This window comes from Acinonyx jubatus, chromosome B3, assembly GCF_027475565.1.
Source record: "Acinonyx jubatus isolate Ajub_Pintada_27869175 chromosome B3, VMU_Ajub_asm_v1.0, whole genome shotgun sequence".
Taxonomy (NCBI): Eukaryota; Metazoa; Chordata; class Mammalia; order Carnivora; family Felidae; genus Acinonyx; species Acinonyx jubatus.
Genome location: NC_069386.1, coordinates 19,996,369 through 20,015,865, shown reverse-complemented (window position 1 = coordinate 20,015,865; position 19,497 = coordinate 19,996,369). Strand labels below are relative to the sequence as shown.

General features: G+C 35.9%; 1 protein-coding gene across 7 annotated transcripts in view; it reads right to left on the bottom strand.

Moving 5' to 3' along the window:
- TJP1 (tight junction protein 1) overlaps nucleotides 1-19,497 on the bottom strand; it is a 245,271-nt gene that overhangs the window by 44,741 nt on the left and 181,033 nt on the right. For all 7 annotated transcript variants that reach the window (XM_053223640.1, XM_053223639.1, XM_027067916.2 and 4 more), the window contains 6 exons: nucleotides 17,657-17,781; nucleotides 16,919-17,021; nucleotides 11,485-11,761; nucleotides 8,143-8,246; nucleotides 7,375-7,543; nucleotides 5,708-5,855 (listed from right to left, as the gene is read on the bottom strand). In XM_053223640.1, coding sequence (XP_053079615.1) covers nucleotides 5,708-5,855; nucleotides 7,375-7,543; nucleotides 8,143-8,246; nucleotides 11,485-11,761; nucleotides 16,919-17,021; nucleotides 17,657-17,781 — 926 coding nt within the window. The remainder of the gene's footprint in view (nucleotides 1-5,707; nucleotides 5,856-7,374; nucleotides 7,544-8,142; nucleotides 8,247-11,484; nucleotides 11,762-16,918; nucleotides 17,022-17,656; nucleotides 17,782-19,497) is intronic.

Genomic DNA, 19,497 nt, shown 5'->3' with positions numbered 1-19,497 from the left:
AGATACTTATTTTTATAAAGTTTATCATTTTGTACAGAGTTTCTCTCCCATCTTACATGTTCATTTATTATGATGATTGCTAACCTAGTGCATCTGATTTCAGACAGTATGATTTTTGCAGAAATGTGTAATTTTTAATAATGAGAAAGACTAAGAAAGAGCTTTTTAAAATTTAAGGATAGCTTTGTTAGGCCATCTTTGGTGGTATAATGATTATCAGGTACTTAGATTAATATTTAGAGTCAAACAATCTTCTGACTGAGTGGAATGTCTGGTTGATTTATAACAAGGGATCAATGTTGCGACACTCTCTTCATTTTTTACTAAGGTTCTCTCCCAAGGACAAGAGAAGATCGTTATCTGGAAGTAAGATTTTTCATTCATTTACTATTTTTAATACGTTACCAAGTGGAGAGTCTATTTTTAAATATCATATTTTATGTTTTATATTGTACTTGTGTAAGAGCTGATGAACAAAATTCATACTTTTACTTTTTAAATTGTGGGATAAAGTATAATATTTAAGCTTGCTTTTATGCCATTAGATTCATATTCTCTTAGGAGTTAAAATTATTCAGCAATCATTGAGCACACATATTATTACACTTGGGTTGCTAGTTAATTACTAGAGAAGTGCATCAACTATGGTCTTCCCTTGGCCTGGCCTCCTTAGAAAGCATATCAAAAACAAAACCTCAGATTGGAATTTTAACCTGGTAACCTAAAATTCCCAAGGACTGAAAACAAGTTGGCTCTTATTTAAGTAACAGAAGTTCAGGATGGGTCATCAATATTCCACTCATTTCGAAACATTAGACAAAGAATCTCAGCAAAAAAACAAACAAAAAAAAACAAAACAAAAAAAACCCCAAAACCAATTCAAGTAATAAACAACTTCTTAAAAAACTTTCACATTTTCTCTCATGAAACAATTTTTTCCAAAACAGAAGAAAATACTTCTTAGAACTCCAATCACTGTCTCCTTTACTCTTGTGATCCAGCATCCAGCTGTTATTCCAACAAGTTGAGAAACGGCACGTTATTTCTTATTCTACAATAATCTTCATCTGGAGGGCTCTTTCTTACTCATTTCAAGATGAGGTCACTTTAGAGAAGCCTTCTTCTCTGATCATGTTATCTAATATCGTCCCCTCCGCCTTCACTATCGTACTACCCTCATTTTCTTTATAGTACTTACCACTAATGGAATAATTTCCATTAGTCTGATGGAAAGTGAAATGTATTTTTCAAACTTACTTATCTGCTTTTTTCACTCTGATATAAGCCTAAAGCTCTAGGACAGCAGGGATCTTGCCTAGTTTGTTAAGGGAAAATTTATAACCATATACTGATAACATATACATGGTATCAATAAATATATAATATGGTAAGAATCAGCAGGATAATGTCAAAATTACTGGCAAAAAAAAGATCTTTCAACATTCACTCTACTGTAGAAAGTTCACTGTGCTGCATCAACTCACAACCAACTCCCTTAGTCCAGCTGGAAGGCATAGAATCCACAGGAAAGAAGTGATCAATTAATTTCATTGAGATACTTCAAGAATTATCTTTCTACCTGGCCCTTTCTATCTTTCACAGAGGAGAAACCAAAAACAAACAAATAAACATGAAGGACTTCAAATGAAAAATAAAGCAGTACTTATACCAAATTAATTGCCAATATTATCACATGTAAATCTTGTCCTGAATAAAGCATCTATTAAATTGGAGATAATAAAACGTTTTTAAAGAACTAAAACCAAAGATCAGAAAACAAAATCCGAAATTCGCTAATCAGAAAATGGGCACTTCTCCACATTTTACAATAGTAAAAAAAAAAAATGTACAACTGTTACATGTAAATGTCTCAATAATTTTTAGCCAACTGGCAAAGTTCCAGAGAACCAAGCAGTATCTGAAAGAGACTATATATTCTAGAATTAAAGAATATTTACAGTCCTCTAGAATCAAATAAAATAATTATGGAAGATAATGGAAAATGTAAAATATGTAAAGAAAAAAAGATCTTTAAAAGTCAATACTTCTCTAAGGTATTTAAGTGGATACATTATATGCCCTATTTGCATAGGTATTAGGATTTATTGGCACTCTTGGAGAAACAGATCACGAGCTCAATTCAACCCTGTATAGTCAAAGGCTGACAGAAAAGGTGGACTGTATAGGTAAAAGGTTTTTATCCCAAATATATCAGCTTAATGGGGCTCAACACTTGGATTTGTCTACAAATTTCTCATTTGTAAAATTCAATTTTACTATCACATATTTACTATATCATAACCCATTATCAATACTGATACCACTAACTTTCAGAATTTAGGGGGAGCATTTTCTCTCAGGAGAAATAATGAATAAAGAGAATATTTGAAAATTTTACAAAGTTTCAATCTTTTTAAGACACTGTTTGCAAGTACCTCAAAAGCAACCATTTTTATAACATGAATATGCTAAATATAAATTAAACCTTTTCTATTTGTTATAATACATTCCCTAAAAACTTTAGACAACTTAGGCCTTAAATAAACTTAGTTTATGGAATGACTGAGTCTAATATAAAACATAATCTTTATAATCCAAATGTTCCACAATTCAACATTATTTTAATTAGTCTCCGCTTTTACTACAGTAGAATTTTTTCAATACTGAACCTGCTTATGATAATCAGTAGCACCACAGTCACCTTTATTATAAAGCTGATAGAACAGAACAAAAAAGGTAAACATATGTTGTCACTCTAGGGAGAAAAGTCATAAAATGGATTGGTGTAATTAAATGTTAGTAGGGACAGTAAACTATATGACCAAAGAGAGGCTTAGAACATACCCTGCAAATCAAATACTCAGTTATGTAGGGACCACAGTGAGATCAGTGAAAAGAATCTTCTCTGTGAGAGCTACCTTGTGAGCATGAAACAGTGGCACAAGTTTTGGCTCTCTCAGTATCCCGAGTTCCTAGAACAAGTCTTGGCCCAGAAGGGGCTCTGAAACATCACTGAATAAAATATAAAACAAACCTGGCAACACGCATCAAGATGTAAGAAAATCACTGTAGTAATTCTCTCTCTCTATATATATAATTTTTTAGTTCAATAACGCCTATTTTAACATTCTAGACCAGGGATTGGCAAACGTTTTCCTTATATGACTCTGTGAGCCATACAGTCTCTCTTGCAACTTCTCAATTATGCCATTATATGATTGGTTCCAATAAAACTTTATTTGCAAAATCAAGCAGCAGGTTGTATTTGGCCTGCAAGTTGTAGTGTGCCAACCCCTGTTCTGGATAACAGTAAGGGTGCATTGCTCATCTACTTATGAAGAAACAAGCTAATGGGCTTTTCTCAAGAGCTCTGTCCACAACGTTTGCTCACTCAGAAAAGAACATCACACAGAACTCAAGTAGGTCATGAGAATAATGGAATACAGAACCCATGGTGTTTTTACTAGAATTTTACTTTTAAAGAACACCTAAACTGTTTCTCAAAACACAGGATAATCCTCCACAACTCCACAGTTATTTGTATTTTAACATGAACTTTAGGAGAAAAAATGAAATCTTTAAGCAACTGGTACTATTGTACATCTTGAATGTGTGAAGGTCACTGAATTTTCAGAAATTAAATTCTTAGCACAAGAATTTGGAAATAATCTGAAGACTTCTGGCCTTCTGTATGTGAAGTACTATCTTTTCTTTAGTATGTACCACATGTCCTAACCAGAAGTGCCCAAATTTGGTAGTGCACAGTAGAGGATGATATCAGAAACCTAAAAACAAACAAACAAACAAACAAACTGTATTCTCCACCTCCACCTGAGAACAGAGCCTAGGATTCTGTATTTTTAAAAGATCTCATATAATTCGTGTGACCCATAAGGATACCTGAGGTTCCCAATTAAAACACCTCAACGTAATTTTATATTAAAATGTTTAAAAAAACAAAACAAAACAAACCTCTTTAACTTTTAAGTTACGAATGCCAAGTGTTTAGGAAATCTAAATGAAAAAAAGTCAGCATCAAAAAAACTTTTTAAGATTTAGAATTTGCTCACAAAAAAAACTAATGGCCAAAATGTAGATGATTCTTGTTTTTTTTTTAAGGAAAATCATATCCAAATTTCTTGACACCAGCATGGTTTCTAGGTGAGAGAAATGTGTTAAAATTATAGCTACTCCCATGAATTATCCAAGGGTGTGATTTATATCACAGTGTGTGTGTGTGTGTGGTTGCAGCGATCCTTTCCCAGGTAACATCTATGCTATGTCAAGAAGAGTTTTAGAACTAATATATTAACTTGAAGCAGTTAAAAATAACAATCAGTTGTATCAGTTATAAGATAAGCCAGGATGGCATATGATGTACTATAATATTTTTTAAAAAAATCATTATGGGGCGCCTGGGTGGCTCAGTTGGTTAAGCATCCAACTTCGACTCAGGTCATGAGCTCACAGTTCGTGGGTTCGAGCCGCGCGTCGGGCTCTGCTGACAGCTCAGACCCTGGAGCCTGCTTCAGGTTTTGTGTCTCCCTCTCTCTCTGCCTCTCCCATGCTTGTGCTCTTGTCTCTCTCTCTCTCAAAAATAAACATTAAAATAAGTAAGTAAATAAATAAATAATTATTACAACCTTAAAATAAAGATCAGAGTTAATATAATTCATAAAACTAAAATTTGAAATTTAAAGAGAATTCGCTTCATAAATCTCTAAAACCAGCAGTGCAAAATAATGATCATTATGGTTTTTAAAGATCTTCAAAAAAGTTTTCTTCTGGCTACACACTCCTCCCTTTCTCTGGTTACTTCTTCCTTGCCTCCTCACCTTCCTCAAAGAATACACTGCCTCCAGTCTAATATCTTGGCCTTCCCTCCACATTGTTTTTCTTAGTAACTTTAATGACTTCTATGGCTTGAGCTAACACCTCCATGCAAGTAAGTCCCAAATTAATCTCTAACCCTAAAATGTTCAGCTCAAATTTTCAAGTGCCTCCAGAAGATCTTCATATGGATTATTACAGAACCATAAATCAGTTGGCCTACAGACCCTGGGAATATCCACAAATTTTATGTAAAATGCCAAATGTTTATGTGTACATGTGTACTATTCTAGAAATAAGGGTGATAATTTTCAGATTCTCAACTGTATACGCAACCCCAAAGACCATGTAAACTCAGGTAAGTCACATACTACTAACATACCAGACTCTTTGGCATAAATACCAGACTGTTTTTTTAAGAGGGAAAACAAAGTCCGGGTTAAAGTGTCTAGGAAAGGGCTACTAATATGTTTAACTTTCCCAAGCAGTATATTCTTTTAGCTGGCCAGCATCTTCTTATGCAGTGGGGATCAGCAAACTGCAGCTGTATGGCCAAGTGTTTTTCATAAAGTTTTATTGGAACACTACCCTCTCTGTTCATTTACATATTATCTACACTTACACTTCTGTGCTACAGAGTAGTGATAAGAAATCATATGGCTTACATACTTAAAATATTTACCACTTCACCCTTTAGGAAGATTAACTGACCTATGTTTTTCTAGGTAATCCCTAAATTAATTAAAAAAAAAAACAAAACCAAAAACTTCCAACCTAATCTTAATAAAAGAAAATCTATCTTCTAGTTTTATTTGTAAGCAATACCAGAAACACGTATCAAGCACACGTAACTATTTTAACAACAGAGTGTGATTACCTGCCACTGCTGGGCTGCTGTGGAGAGTGTCTGGAATGATCAGAAGGCTCTGACCGTTGGTCAGGTGATCGTGACCGGCTGTGGCGGGGAGGTCTGTCATGTGATCGACCAGAATGATCTGATGCCAGTGACTGAATTTCTGAAATGTCTATTAAGTAAAAGGGTGCTTTTTATTTTCCCATGAAATGATCATAATGTAAAATGTAAGATTACAATAATGTAAAATGTAAGATACTCCAATGATAATGAATATAAGCTACTAAATATAATTTCATATAACATGGTTGATTTAAGCATTAACTTCATCAACCACTGATTAATAATGGTGAGCTGCCTACAAAACAAAAAGGACAGTGACAACATGGATGTGGACCTCGAAGGCATATGGTAAATAAGTCAGAGAAAGACAAAAAAAACCCAGAAAACAACCCACAAAAAGCAAAAATACAAACCCACACAACCACCAAACTCACAGAAAAAGAAATCAGATTTGTGGTTACCAGAGAGGGTGGGGGGAGGGGCAAAAGGAAACTGGAGGAAGGTCCAGACTTTCAGTTATAAAATAAATGAGCACCAGGGAAGAAATGTACAATAGATGATAATGGCTAACACTGCTATAGGATATATGAAGTTAAGAGACTAGATCCTAAGAGTTCTCAGCACATGGAAAAATCTTTTTTTTTTTCTTTTATCTACAGAAGATAAAAGATGTTAACTAAACATATTGTGGTAATCATTTCACAATAGATGTAAATCAAACCATCATGCTGTGTACCTTAAACTTCCACATTTCTTAATAAAACTAGGAAAAATGTAATTAAAATTAAGCCCTCCACTCCCAGTATATATATTTGTAATTCTTAGGTTCTGAAGGTGTCTGGCTTGTAGAAAATTATTTCATTCAAACATATCAAATCTTGCTGGAGAGGATGTGGAGGGAACCCTCTTGCACTGTTGGTGGGAATGCAAATTGGTGCAGCTGCTCTGGAAAGCAGTGTGGAGGTTCCTCAGAAAATTAAAAATAGACCTACCCTATGACCCAGCAATAGCACTGCTAGGAATTTATCCAAGGGATACAGGGGTACTGATGCATAGGGGCACTTGTACCCCAATGTTTATAGCAGCACTCTCAACAATAGCCAAATTATGGAAAGAGCCTAAATGTCCATCAACTGATGAATGGATAAAGAAATTGTGGTTTATATACACAATGGAATACTACGTGGCAATGAGAAAGAATGAAATATGGCCTTTTGTAGCAACGTGGATGGAACTGGAGAGTGTGATGCTAAGTGAAATAAGCCATACAGAGAAAGACAGATACCATATGGTTTCACTCTTATGTGGATCCTGAGAAACTTAACAGAAACCCATGGGGGAGGGGAAGGAAAAAAAAAAAAAAAAAAAGAGGTTAGAGTGGGAGAGAGCCAAAGCATAAGAGACTGTTAAAAACTGAGAACAAACTGAGGGTTGATGGGGGGTGGGAGGGAGGTGAGGGTGGGTGATGGGTATTGAGGAGGGCACCTTTTGGGATGAGCACTGGGTGTTGTATGGAAACCAATTTGACAATAAATTTCATATATTGAAAAAAAAAAACAAGCATATCAAATCTTCCTACTACTTTAACAGGTTACTTAAAGGGACTCTCCAAACAGAACTATACTCACCATCTCTCTCAGAGGCATTAGCAGAATGGATACTGTCAGAAAGATCAGGGACATTCAACAGGGTAGCTCGTTCATCTCTCTGAACTACCATTTTTAACTTGCCTTTAGACCTTTCTATCAATGTCTTTGCATCTGTCAGTGACATATTTTCTGTCACGGTACCATTTATCTGCAACAGAAAAAAAAAACCTCTAAGTTGAAAGTAAATGATAAAAATACAAATGTTAACTTAATATTATGAAACAGGAATATTTAAATTACTCCTTGGCTTGCTGTAAGAACCAAAATTAGTCCTTTCATAATACCAAAGTACTCCTCTTTCCTGAAATAAAATCTTTACTATGCTGTTGCTATGTCAGAAAACCCAAATTAGTATCTCTGAGCCAATCCCCAAAAGCCTGTCACTTTCTATTACTTATAAGCAAACAAACAAAACAAACATTTTAATAATATTTAGAGTAGTTATCAAAACCACTTATTGTGTAAGACTAGACATATCTACCTACAAAGTAGTTCCTAGCAGTGAAGGATATTCATTTGTAATGATTAATTTGCTCAGAATGACTCCATGCCTAAAGAAAAATATCAGTGTTGACACATAATAATGGACAAACCATTTTTGTCCATTAAAAATGACAAACCATCCAGTGCCCCAAACATTGATTTTTAATTTTGGCAAAATTGCTTCAAACATGAGCAGAAACTATATGGTTACACTAGAATTTGTTTTCTACTTCAGTTCATTAAAATGTAAGAACATGACTATACCTTTAATACAACATCGCCTTCTTGAATGTTGCCATCTCTTGCTGCCAAACTATCTTGTGAAATTTCCTTCACAAATATATGACTGGCCAATCGAAGACCATATTCTGAAATAACATATTTAAATGTCTTTAGCGTAAACCACACACTTTAAAAGTATAATAATCATCACCACACTGAGTTTTTAAGTACGATCAACAGCAAGAAATTATTCTTGGTCACCCTGCAAAGATGTCATTTCCTCTAATCATCAAAAAGTGTGCACTGCCAATGTGAAAGTAAAGAAAGTCTATGATCCAAGCAGAAGACTGACATACTTATTCCAATTTTTACTCAGAAAGGGGAAAGGAAGAAAAAAAAACCCAAGCCTGAAGAGAAGACCATTTCTTCCTATGTTGTATTAAACTAGCTTCTCAGAAGGTTTAATGAATACACTTCTAAAAAGTGAACTGCTTGAGGTTGGAAAAACTCTGGAAAGGTTGACAATTTTAATGACGACTTGTATTACTAAGCATACACTGTTTTGTTTTCCCCAATTTCCCAGAGCAAAAGTTTTTCTGATTCTACACACCTCTAACCATGGAGAGAGACATGCAGAACATTACTATATACATTCTGTGTTGGTGCGAACAAAGGCTTCAACTAGCTGTGCAGATACAGGCAGGAGTTAAAAAGGCCAGTCCTTTCCTTTTAACAACCAACCAGGTATCCAAATGTGAGGCAACATTAATTTTATCTGTGGATGAGGAAATGGTCAAAATGAGGAAAGTACCAGGAGAGTCTAGAAAACTGTCCAGGGACCTGCAAAACCGCAGAATTCTGTGTGTTTGTAAACCAGAACAATGACGACAAGAGCACATCAATAGGAAAAGGAACACTCCTGGCTCTGTCAGGAGAGAGGAAAGGACTCTGCATCTTACTGCATTAAAAAAAAGGTGGGGGGGGGGGGGGGACAAAAACAAAAAACCCTAAATTGCAGCTTAACTTAAGGCAAATACACACAGAGTGCTCAAACAGGAAAAGAATCAGGGTGAAAAGAGAAAATGACTTTTCAGGGGATCTAGGCAGTCAAATATATGTGCTTGAGAAATGGTTGTTATATCACAGAAGAATATAGTACAAATGACAAAAATGTCCTTATTCAAGATTAAACAGTTATAAATAATCAATACAGAGATTACTTCAAAGTAATCCTCACATATTCATCAACTCCAAGTGTTTCCTTGGGTAAATATTAACTATACACCAGGCACTATGGCTAAAAAGCAGCGAATGAGACAGAGGCCCTACACTCTGGCAACAGTCAGTAGGGGCAAATGTAAGTGTGAGGAAGAGTTCATACAAAGGCAATATAGGATTCAGTGTCCAGTACAGAGCCAGAGAGGAAGAAATACTAAAGCAGAAATACTACTAAACCAGAAGGATTAGGGTACACCTGTGAATATGTATGTGGGGTCGGAGGTAGTAGAGACAGAATGGTTAGAAACAAATGTCCCAAAACGTATGAAGGAACAGTCATAACTGTTAGGGTAGCTAGGACTGAGGAGTAACTAAGAGAGATGCGAAAGAATAACAGATGTCACAGAAGATCCTTTAACTCTATGAAGGTGTCTGCAGAATTGACTGGAAGGGATCCAGAGACTAGTTTCTGAGACTCATTATGTCCACTTAAGAGATGATAGTTATTCACCGCACCAAAAAAAAAAAAAAAAAAAAGTAACTCTGAGGTAACTAAGTAAATACATGTCAATGCACGTAAATGCCCGATGTCATAAACTTGACTACGATCATTTTATAATGTATACATGTATCAAATCATGTTATATACCTTAAATATATATAACTTTATATATTTATATATAATGTCAATTACACCTCAATAAAGCTGAAAGAAAAAAAGATTACAGTAGCATGGATGAGGGAGGTGGTGGTGATAGTGGAGAAAGGCAGAAGTGGGAGGTTATTTAAGAATGGTATTGAGGAAGTTACGATATATTAACTGGGTACAGGGAAGTGAGGAAAAAAGAGATGTCAAGGATAAGTACAATGTTTTCCATAACTGGCATGAGAAACTGGGTAGATGAGAATATATCTAATGAGCAACTTCATAAGAAAACACAAAAATTTTATGAGGAAGGTAGGAGTTTGCTTGAGGTGTGTTAAGTCTGAGGGAGCTACGTGAAATACTGAAGTCAATATGCCTAACAGCTGGCACGCACAACTACACAGACTTGGGCTGGAGAAATAAGTTTTGCCATCAGCAGCAGCTAACTGAGACAATGAGCAGATGCAATTGCCTAAAGAGGTTACGCTGAGGGGAAAAAAGAGATTCTAGAATAGAAATCTATGGAAGATTAAAGGGTAGGATGAGAAGGAGCCTGCAAAGGATACATAAGGGGGTGAGAGATCCAAAAGAACACAGTATTACTGAAGCCAAGAGAAGACGTTATTTCAAAATATAGGAAGTGGTTAACACTATGGAAAATGGTACTGAAAAGGCAAGTAAAATGAAGACTGAAAATTTCTACTGGGTTTATTTAGTTTTAACAGCTTTGGGAGCAAGGTGTAACAGATACCAGGTCAGAGAGGGTTGACGAATGAGTGGCAAAATGAAGTAGAAACAGCAAGGGTAGACAGTTTGAGATGTCCACCACAGAGTGGGGTGGGGAGCAAGAACTAGAAAAAAGGTCTGTCAGGTGCTGGTATAGCAGATCAAAGCAAGCCTACATGATATTCTTAGAACACCTTTTCACCAAAATGATCAGTCACAGATGCTTGCCTGCATTTGAGAGACATGTCTACAGGACGAGGTCACAATCGCATTCATTCTTATCAAATTTGATTAAGTAAGGGGAAGCGGCTAGCTTCGGTTTAAAGAAGTCCTGCATTATAGAGAAATGCCCTATCAGGGGTTCCTTCCCCTTAATCTCTTCATTTAAAAAGAAGTCTGCCCCCCTTCCCAAAAAGCTCCAAGATTTCTTCCAATGGTTATGCTACTACTGATCCTAACAGCTAAGTAAAACACTGAAATTCAGCTTGGTACTGGTGTGACATTTGTTAGCATAATTTGTATTTGGCTATTCTAACCACAACAAGAAATTCAAAATCCCAACTACTGGACAATTTATTTGAAGTACGATCTGCTGCACCAAATTAATTCATGAAGAGAAAAGTAGATGATCCCTGAAGCCTGCTATAACGGGATAGGACTTATGGCAACAGGACACAACAATGAAGATAACAAAAGACAACAAACACGAGGATAGGAAAGGGCAGCAATTTCACTCATCAAAATTAGTGTTAACATTTTCATGTGAAAATGATAAACAAGTTGGTAGAGAATACCTTCATTTTTCCGGGATTTCACCAATGTGACTTTGGTGGGTTTGGCAGGCTGACTGGAGGCCACAGATCGCCTATCAGACCGTGGGGACAAACTCCTCTCTCTGCTTGCACTTCTATCCCTTGCCCAACTCTTCTCACTTCTTCTACTGACCAGACCTCCACGGCTGCTTCTCGGATCATGGACCTCCTCATCATAACTATCATCTTCTTTTTCAGATACAGGTTCAGGATCAGGACGACTAACTGGTATCTGAACTTTCTTCTTCCTCCTAATGGTCTACAAATAAAGATTACAAAAAAAGCTGATTGATTTCTACACACTTTTAGTTCTTAAGAGAAAGGAAAATTATGTTTTTCTGGTCCTATGTCAAATAAATTAATTATGAATCAGAGAGACAAAATACACAAAAAATTGTAAGAAATTACTAGAGAATACATTTCCATAATGGTTATGTTTTCTGCTCTCTTGACAAACAGATCTGTTTAAGAACCAAATTTGGAAGAGTGAGCCTAATAAAGTCCTTAGTTACTTAATTTAGAAAGATTGTTTAGGTGTAATAATCACAAGCTTAAAGAGAAACTAGTAATTGTTAGTGATTTGGATAAAGGATGGGGCAGTGTACTCTAATACCATCAAATACACCGTTAGTTGCTACCAAGACCATCGCAAACTTGTAAGCTCAACCTGACTCCTTGAAATTTTCAGAATCCATCAGTATCAAGGCCCACAACTATCCTACTAAAACTCTTAATGGATAAATTTACTGTACCTCCTCCACATTAACATTCAACTTCTTAAGTTGGAGCTAATACTTTACCAATATAAACTGTTCAGTTTCTGTATCTCTCCAATTTCTATTGTTGGTATAAATCCCTTCTTCTGGCTTTCTTTCCTCAATGACTGCTATGTGGTTCAATTTTCCCTGGCCATTTATTTCCTTTACTTTCTTCAAGTTCAAGATCTATAAGCATTACCTTCTGATTGTGTGGCCTCTTAATCCCTGGACTGCTCTTGACTGTCTCATTCTGGTACACCTTCAATCTCATCAGAGATCTGCAAGATCTTTTTGGGGAACACTCCTTGATCTACTGACACTTTTCTATGCCCATCTTTTTTATGATTCCTCCATTTTCTGTTCTCTCAGTCCACCAATTCTTTCCTGGTTTCACTTGTGCTGCTCCCAAGTCTGTGTGAGACGTCATGCTGTGGTATTTAAATAACTTTCTTGTGACCTCTCAATCACCTGCCATGACAAACTTCAGTCCTGTATTATCTTTACCTTCAGATGGCTGCATTTCCAAACTTTGCTGATTAGGTCCTCCATAAATTCATTTTACTTTACAGAATTCTTTTGCTTGTCAGTAATCCTTTCCTCCACCTCTTGCCTCTCTATGGAATTTGCTAACACACAGGTATTCCAAAACTATTCTTCAAGATCCCAATCACTCAGCCTGACTTACACAGCTCAGCGCCACTTCACATCCCCTATATTCCAGATGGTTTTCAATACCTTATTTGTTTAGTCTTCCTTCCTTCAGGGTCCAAAGACCAAGTCGAACCTCTTTCTGTACAAACGAAATTCTCCCAAATGAGTTCTTATTCTTATCCCTACCCACCTCCAAGACTGTCCTCATCAACAACACCCCCTCAGGGTACTTACAACTTTAATCTCTCCCTCAAATTTGTCCTCTACTACTAATCTGCTAATTAATCTTCTATTCTTCTGTCTTGCTATTCATTTCCAAGTTTTCTTATCTCCTCCCTTTCTTCAAAGGGCTGCTGTATCCTTAATAGTTTGTTGCAGCCTACTACCACCAAGAGTCATCAGAGATGGACCTTCTGAGGAAACAACACTGAAGCTGAAGCAGCAGCAAGATGCCTATATGTGGCAAGGTCAGACAGCCAATGCCCTGTTGTGAATGTAGAGAAGGCTGCCTGTCCTTCCACAGCTCAGGCCCTTAGCAAGTAACAGTTACTATAAACATTCCTACCCGACTCTGCGTTTTAGTCTCACCTCTATTTCAATCTCCAACATACTGTTTTAGAAGCAATACTTTTGCTGTATTACTTTAAATCTTCAATTCCTCCCTAGTTATGTACAAACAAAAACAAAGTAACCAGATGAACACTCTGAGCTTTCCATGTCTTCCCCCAAGAGAGTGCCTACCACCTCTCTGGAAATCTCCTGTACCTGAAACGCCTCTCATTCTCAGATGTGCATTATGGTTATGATTGTGGGTACCTGTCTATCCTATTAAGATTCAAGTTGTTTAGAGAAGGTCCTTGCCATGCATTTAACTGTACATATAATGAAATATTTGCAACCAGCTTAACTTATTGAAAAATATCCAATCCTGTTACAATTATCCGTTTATATTATCGTTAATGGTTGTAAACTTACAAAAAGAGATTTAGAAGGTTTGGCAACTATCCTTGATTTTAACACTGAAAACTCTGAAACAAACTTAGGGGGAAATGCCTACTTCAAGACAGTTTAGCTGACATAAAGATTCAAATGTAAAATAAAGCAATGAATTCTATACAAGTACTAGCATAAAATATAGGTTATACACTTTTATAACTGGTAAAAGGTAAAAGGCTTTTATAAGCCTGACACCAAAGGCAGAACCAACCAAGTGAACATCTGACAGACATGACAACATAAAAATGAAAACATTTCAATGTTGAAACAAAGTGATATAAAAACAAACCCCTCCAAAACAATCACAACAACCTACACTCAAAAAAACAAATGGGTACACAATATATGCAGTATATATAACAAAAGGCTAATAATCCTAATATATACCACACCCTAGTACAACAATCATCACCATATAAATGCTAAGGAATAAGCAAAGAAGAAACATAAATGGGCAGTATGTACACTACAACATGACCGAACTCATTTGTACTGTAAAATAGTTCATTTGAAATACTACGTCAGTCTGTTTGGCAAAGATTTAAAAAGTGTTGCTGAAATTGGACTCTCAATGCCCTATCATCTTTCTGAAGGGCTGGTGATGCGTATATCATTCATGCCCTCTGACTGAGAAGCCACTCCCAAGAAGTTATTCCTAAAAAGTAATTGAACAAGTAGGCAGAAACACAATGATCTTCAACACAGTATTTTTTTTTTTAATACTTGTGGAAACTGGACACTGAAATGCCCACCAATGAATGGGTTAGGTAAGCACGTACACACAGTGAAATGCTACATAACCACATGGAGATACACTGAAGTGCTCACAGACATTATCTCTAGGAGGTGTTTCTGCTCATACACTTCATAATGCTTTTTAAAGATGTTCAGAATTTTAGTAAAAATTATACACGCTCACTGTGTCATAAACTATTTCTAACTTCACTTATTGTTAAACTAAACTAAACCTATTTATGATAGTTATATTATCAAAGGACTTCTAACATTTTAGTTTAACAGAAAAGAAACAGTTTATTTAATACCCAGGGAGCTCTTTGTTAATGGAAAGAAAATCACATAAACAACCAACCACCTTAATGTAAGAACACAGGGAGGAAAACAGATCGGTAGATTGGGGAGGAAGGAAGAGGAGCTGATTATTCAGAAATGAAAAAAAACAAAACTAAACAAAGCAAAAACAATGTATATAAATGACCCTGAGGTTCTGGTTCTGGCTGGGGATGCGTTAAGAGTTTAGAAAGACACCTCACAATGAAAGACCACATTGTAAGACACTGGGGTTTTATTCTGCCTCTCCAAGTCACGTAGCTAAGTCCAATCAGAGCAAAATCCATCCTTGAGCTGCCCCAAATCCTTTTCCTATTTCAAATACACTACAGGTTTTGGACCTACTTCTCATAAAATGATTTCTATGGGGAGAAGTCTGTAGTGCAGAAATACAACTTTCTTAGATGCATTATCAATGTGGAATATGTATATTGAATATTTTGCATGGTGAACAAAACAGCTCAACATTTCAGAGGAACAGAGCTTAAAACGTTGAGGTTACAGGTGAAGCTCACAACTCAGATACAGGAAGAAAACACCCAATTTACCTAAGGTGCTCACCTTTGAATATGCAGTTGAAAAATACTGAAAAATAGTAACAATGTTCAACATCAGCAGCTAAGGCAAGAATGCTAAAACTTACTCAATTTATAAAAATTAGCAATTTGCTTCTATAAATATTACAATCTCATGTTATAAAAACTTTAAAAGCTCTACCACACACTAGCCAGTAAGTATATGAACTGTGATTTAAAAATAACACTATAAGTGTAAAAATACGACTACAATGAAGTTGTGAAAATATATACCCAAAAGATGTCTGTCATTTGGAATGCAGTAACTAAATAGTGGGTCTACTGCAATCTGAGAAAACTCTCACCTCATCAGCAAAGATACTGCTGCAGAAATAAACCATATGGCACAGCAGCCTAGACAATGGAAGAGGGCTTAGCAACTGTGAAGTGCACAGTCTCAGGGAATACACCTCCTAGCTCTCACCCAATCCCCAAAGTCAAAACAGGGCAGGCCTTCCCCTCACTTCCAGCCCTCTCCCTTCTGTTGGGTCCACTGTGGTTCTGAGTGTCTGCTGGGAAGTAGCAAAGTTCTCAACAGACAAGGCAGGACAATCCATCTAGCTGCCTACCCAGCCTCCTCCTCCTGTTCTTTATACCTGAACTAAGGGCTTAAAGCAGTGCCTTAATAAGTCCTTTCAGAGGCTAGATGGGCAGAATGGGGGAAGGAGCAAAGTGGGTAAAGTAGCTACTGTGTTCCTAAACATGGATATGATTTTAAACAGAACTGTTACATTAAATCTATGCTGTGCCACATCTGCTTAGTTTTAACTGTGATTTGAGACCAGTTATCAAGAGTTAACTGAACTTAAAAAAAAAAAAAGTGGACTTAGAGAAATAATGAAATAGAAGAAAGATTCTAGCTATATACTAAAACAGTAACATTAAAATGCACCCTCAACAACTCTACAAAGAAAATCTTACCACTTTCTCTCTCCTCAAACTGTATCACAGTAACAAGGAAAGTGGTTGATGATGTATGTGTTCAAGGGACAATGTAAAACTTGCCCATTAAACAAATCCTGTAACAGAAAACAGGGCTAAATATTTCAAACAGACTATATGCCAAGATTCAGTCTAACTTTAGAACTTAAAAGAGAAGGGAACATTAAGCCATAAAGAGGTGACCTTTCACCTTTCAATCACTGCCTTTCTTTTTCAATCGAAAAAAAATCCTAGTATCTAAACTTTGAGATATATTTTCTGTGATAAAACATACCACCAGTATTAGAAGAAACACTTTTGTAAGCTAACTTTATAAGTACTGATCCAGGTTTCGTTTTCTTAAAGGGGAAAGAGGAATTCAAACACCAGAAACATTTCAATGATAAAATTGATACTCTTACTAAAGTAAAGGTAAAAGATACTTACAATTTTTGCATTCTTCCCACTTTTTCTTAGTTGCTGAACAGCAAAAGCATGTTCAACATTATCCATTGAAACTCCATTAACCATTGCAACTCGGTCATTTTCCCTAAGGAAAAAAAGGCCACCAAAATTACATATTAGAAAAAAACATACAGACAGGTTTATGAATATACTTTCAAGATGGATAGTTCCACAATTTTGTGGATACTTTCAGATAATGTTACAATAATGTCAAATGATTTACTTTCCCATCTCCTACAACAACATTTAGGAAGTCACTAATCACAGATCATTAATGTTTTTTAAATCTTTTGTTTTTACATAAGAGTAAACAGGTACCACAATACAAAAAATGATTTTTGGTAGTACAATTACAGGGCATAGCTGGAAAAGTTACTCCCTTTTAAAAAATAAAGTCCTTCTCACTCCAATTTTCTTTCAATCCTGATTATATGCTCACTTTTTGCTAGCTGGTAATCTTTTGCCTCTCTTTCTCTTGCTTATCTTAACTGAAAAAAAAGGACAAGATTAAGGGTAAGAGGTTCCTGAAGGCTAAATTCCACGCCAAACTGCGTAGCAAGTTTTTTTTTCACCATTTTTATTTTTACAGTGACTAGCTTTCCGTTTATGATAGACATAAATGGCAATATATATTAAAGAATGCACTAGCGCTATGTGCCAGTGACCAAGGGTAGGAACGGTGCTTGTAACATAGGCACCCAAAAGAGCAAATGCACTTACTGTAGCTGTCCTTCAGCAGGTCCCCCTTTCAGAACATCTGAGATTACTATTGACGTTTCCCCACTCTGAAAATGAGGGTTATCTCTTCCACCAGATATTGCAATTCCAAATCCAAATCCAGGAGCCTAAGGTAATAATTATAGGAAAACAATGCCAGTACGAAAAAGAACTATTCATTCTATCACACTCTATAATCTAAAAAAGTTTAGATACAAAAATTACAATCTTTTTTTTTTAATTTTTTTTTTAACATTTATTTATTTTTGAGACAGAGAGAGACAGAGCATGAATGGGGGAGGGGCAAAGAGAGAGGGAGACACAGAATCAGAAGCAGGCTCCAGGCTCTGAGCCATCAGCCCAGAGCCCGACGCGGGGCTCGAACTCACGGACCGCAAGATCGTGACCTGAGCGGAAGTCGGACGTTCAACCGACTGAGCCACCCAGGTGCCCCTAAAAATTACAGTCTTATTACACCTTACACCTATGATCCAAACACTTGGGTAGATTCATATCAGAATGATCTATCCTGGTATGGGAATGCATGTTCTAATAAATGCTGGACATAAAAGAATATTAAAAACTGACAATTACATGAGTGCTTTTTAAGTACTAAAATACATTTAAAAATTCTCAACACTGAAATCCTGGAATTTATTTTTGATTATCAAAAGGGTTCCTGAAGGTATTGGCAGTATACTAGTGTGACCATCACAAACACTGGCAACTAACTTATAGAATAAACAATTAGTATAAACATCTGATGCCATTTTGTATAATAAATCAACACCTGTGAAAATCAAATATGTTATTTCACCTTCCCTCAATTATGCTAAAAATATCTTTAGGAAGTAGTACATTATAATCATGTCTTACATGCACATTGCATATAACAGAAAGTAGAACCATATCAAACCTTTTAAAATATGTTTTTAATTAAAGGAAATAACACATGACATACTTCTAAATGAACTGAAAATCTTAGTCACAATGACTAAAGCCATACCAATACAAAAAAGAAATTCAAAATATTTCCAAGTTATTAAAAAATTAACTAATCTTAAAGAAATCCACACCATTCCCTTGAAATTAAATGAAGTATTCAGAGTTGTCTAAAGAAACATCAAATATTTTCCTAGGGTTCCAGAATCACTAAAGCAGAGGAGTATGTTTTCATATAACACTGTATTACACTATGTACTACAATCTAAACCACCTGAGGAGACAGGCTATCTAGTCCACAAGAGAGGAGACTATATCCACCACAGACTAGGTATATGTCATGACCTCCCCCCCTTCCTACCCCAAAGCCTACTGAAGTAACAAGAACGAAAAAAGAAAAACTCTTTAAAAAAGAATAAACACCAGTAATTCCACTTGTAGGTATATACCCCCCCAAAATGAAAACATATGCCCATACAAAGACTTAAACCCAAATGTTCATAGCCTCATCATTTATAATAGCCAAAAAGGGAAAAACAACCCAAATATCCATCAACATGGATAATGTTTATTTATCCAAATGGATAAATAAAAATGTGTACATCCATACAATGGAATAGTATTTGCAGTAAAAGGAAATGAAGTAGTAGCACATGCTGTGAGAGAAGCCAATCAGAAAAGACCATATACAGTGTAATTCCATTCACAAGAAATGTTCAGAAAAGACAAATTCAAATCTGTACGTGGTGTTGTCTAAAACAAGGGATGGGAAAGGATGGAGAGACTGGGCAGTAATAGCTTATGGTACAGTATTTCTTTTTTAGGATAATGAAAATACTGAAGGAATGACTGGTGATGGTCATACAACTCTGTGAATATACTAAGAACCATCAAATTGTATG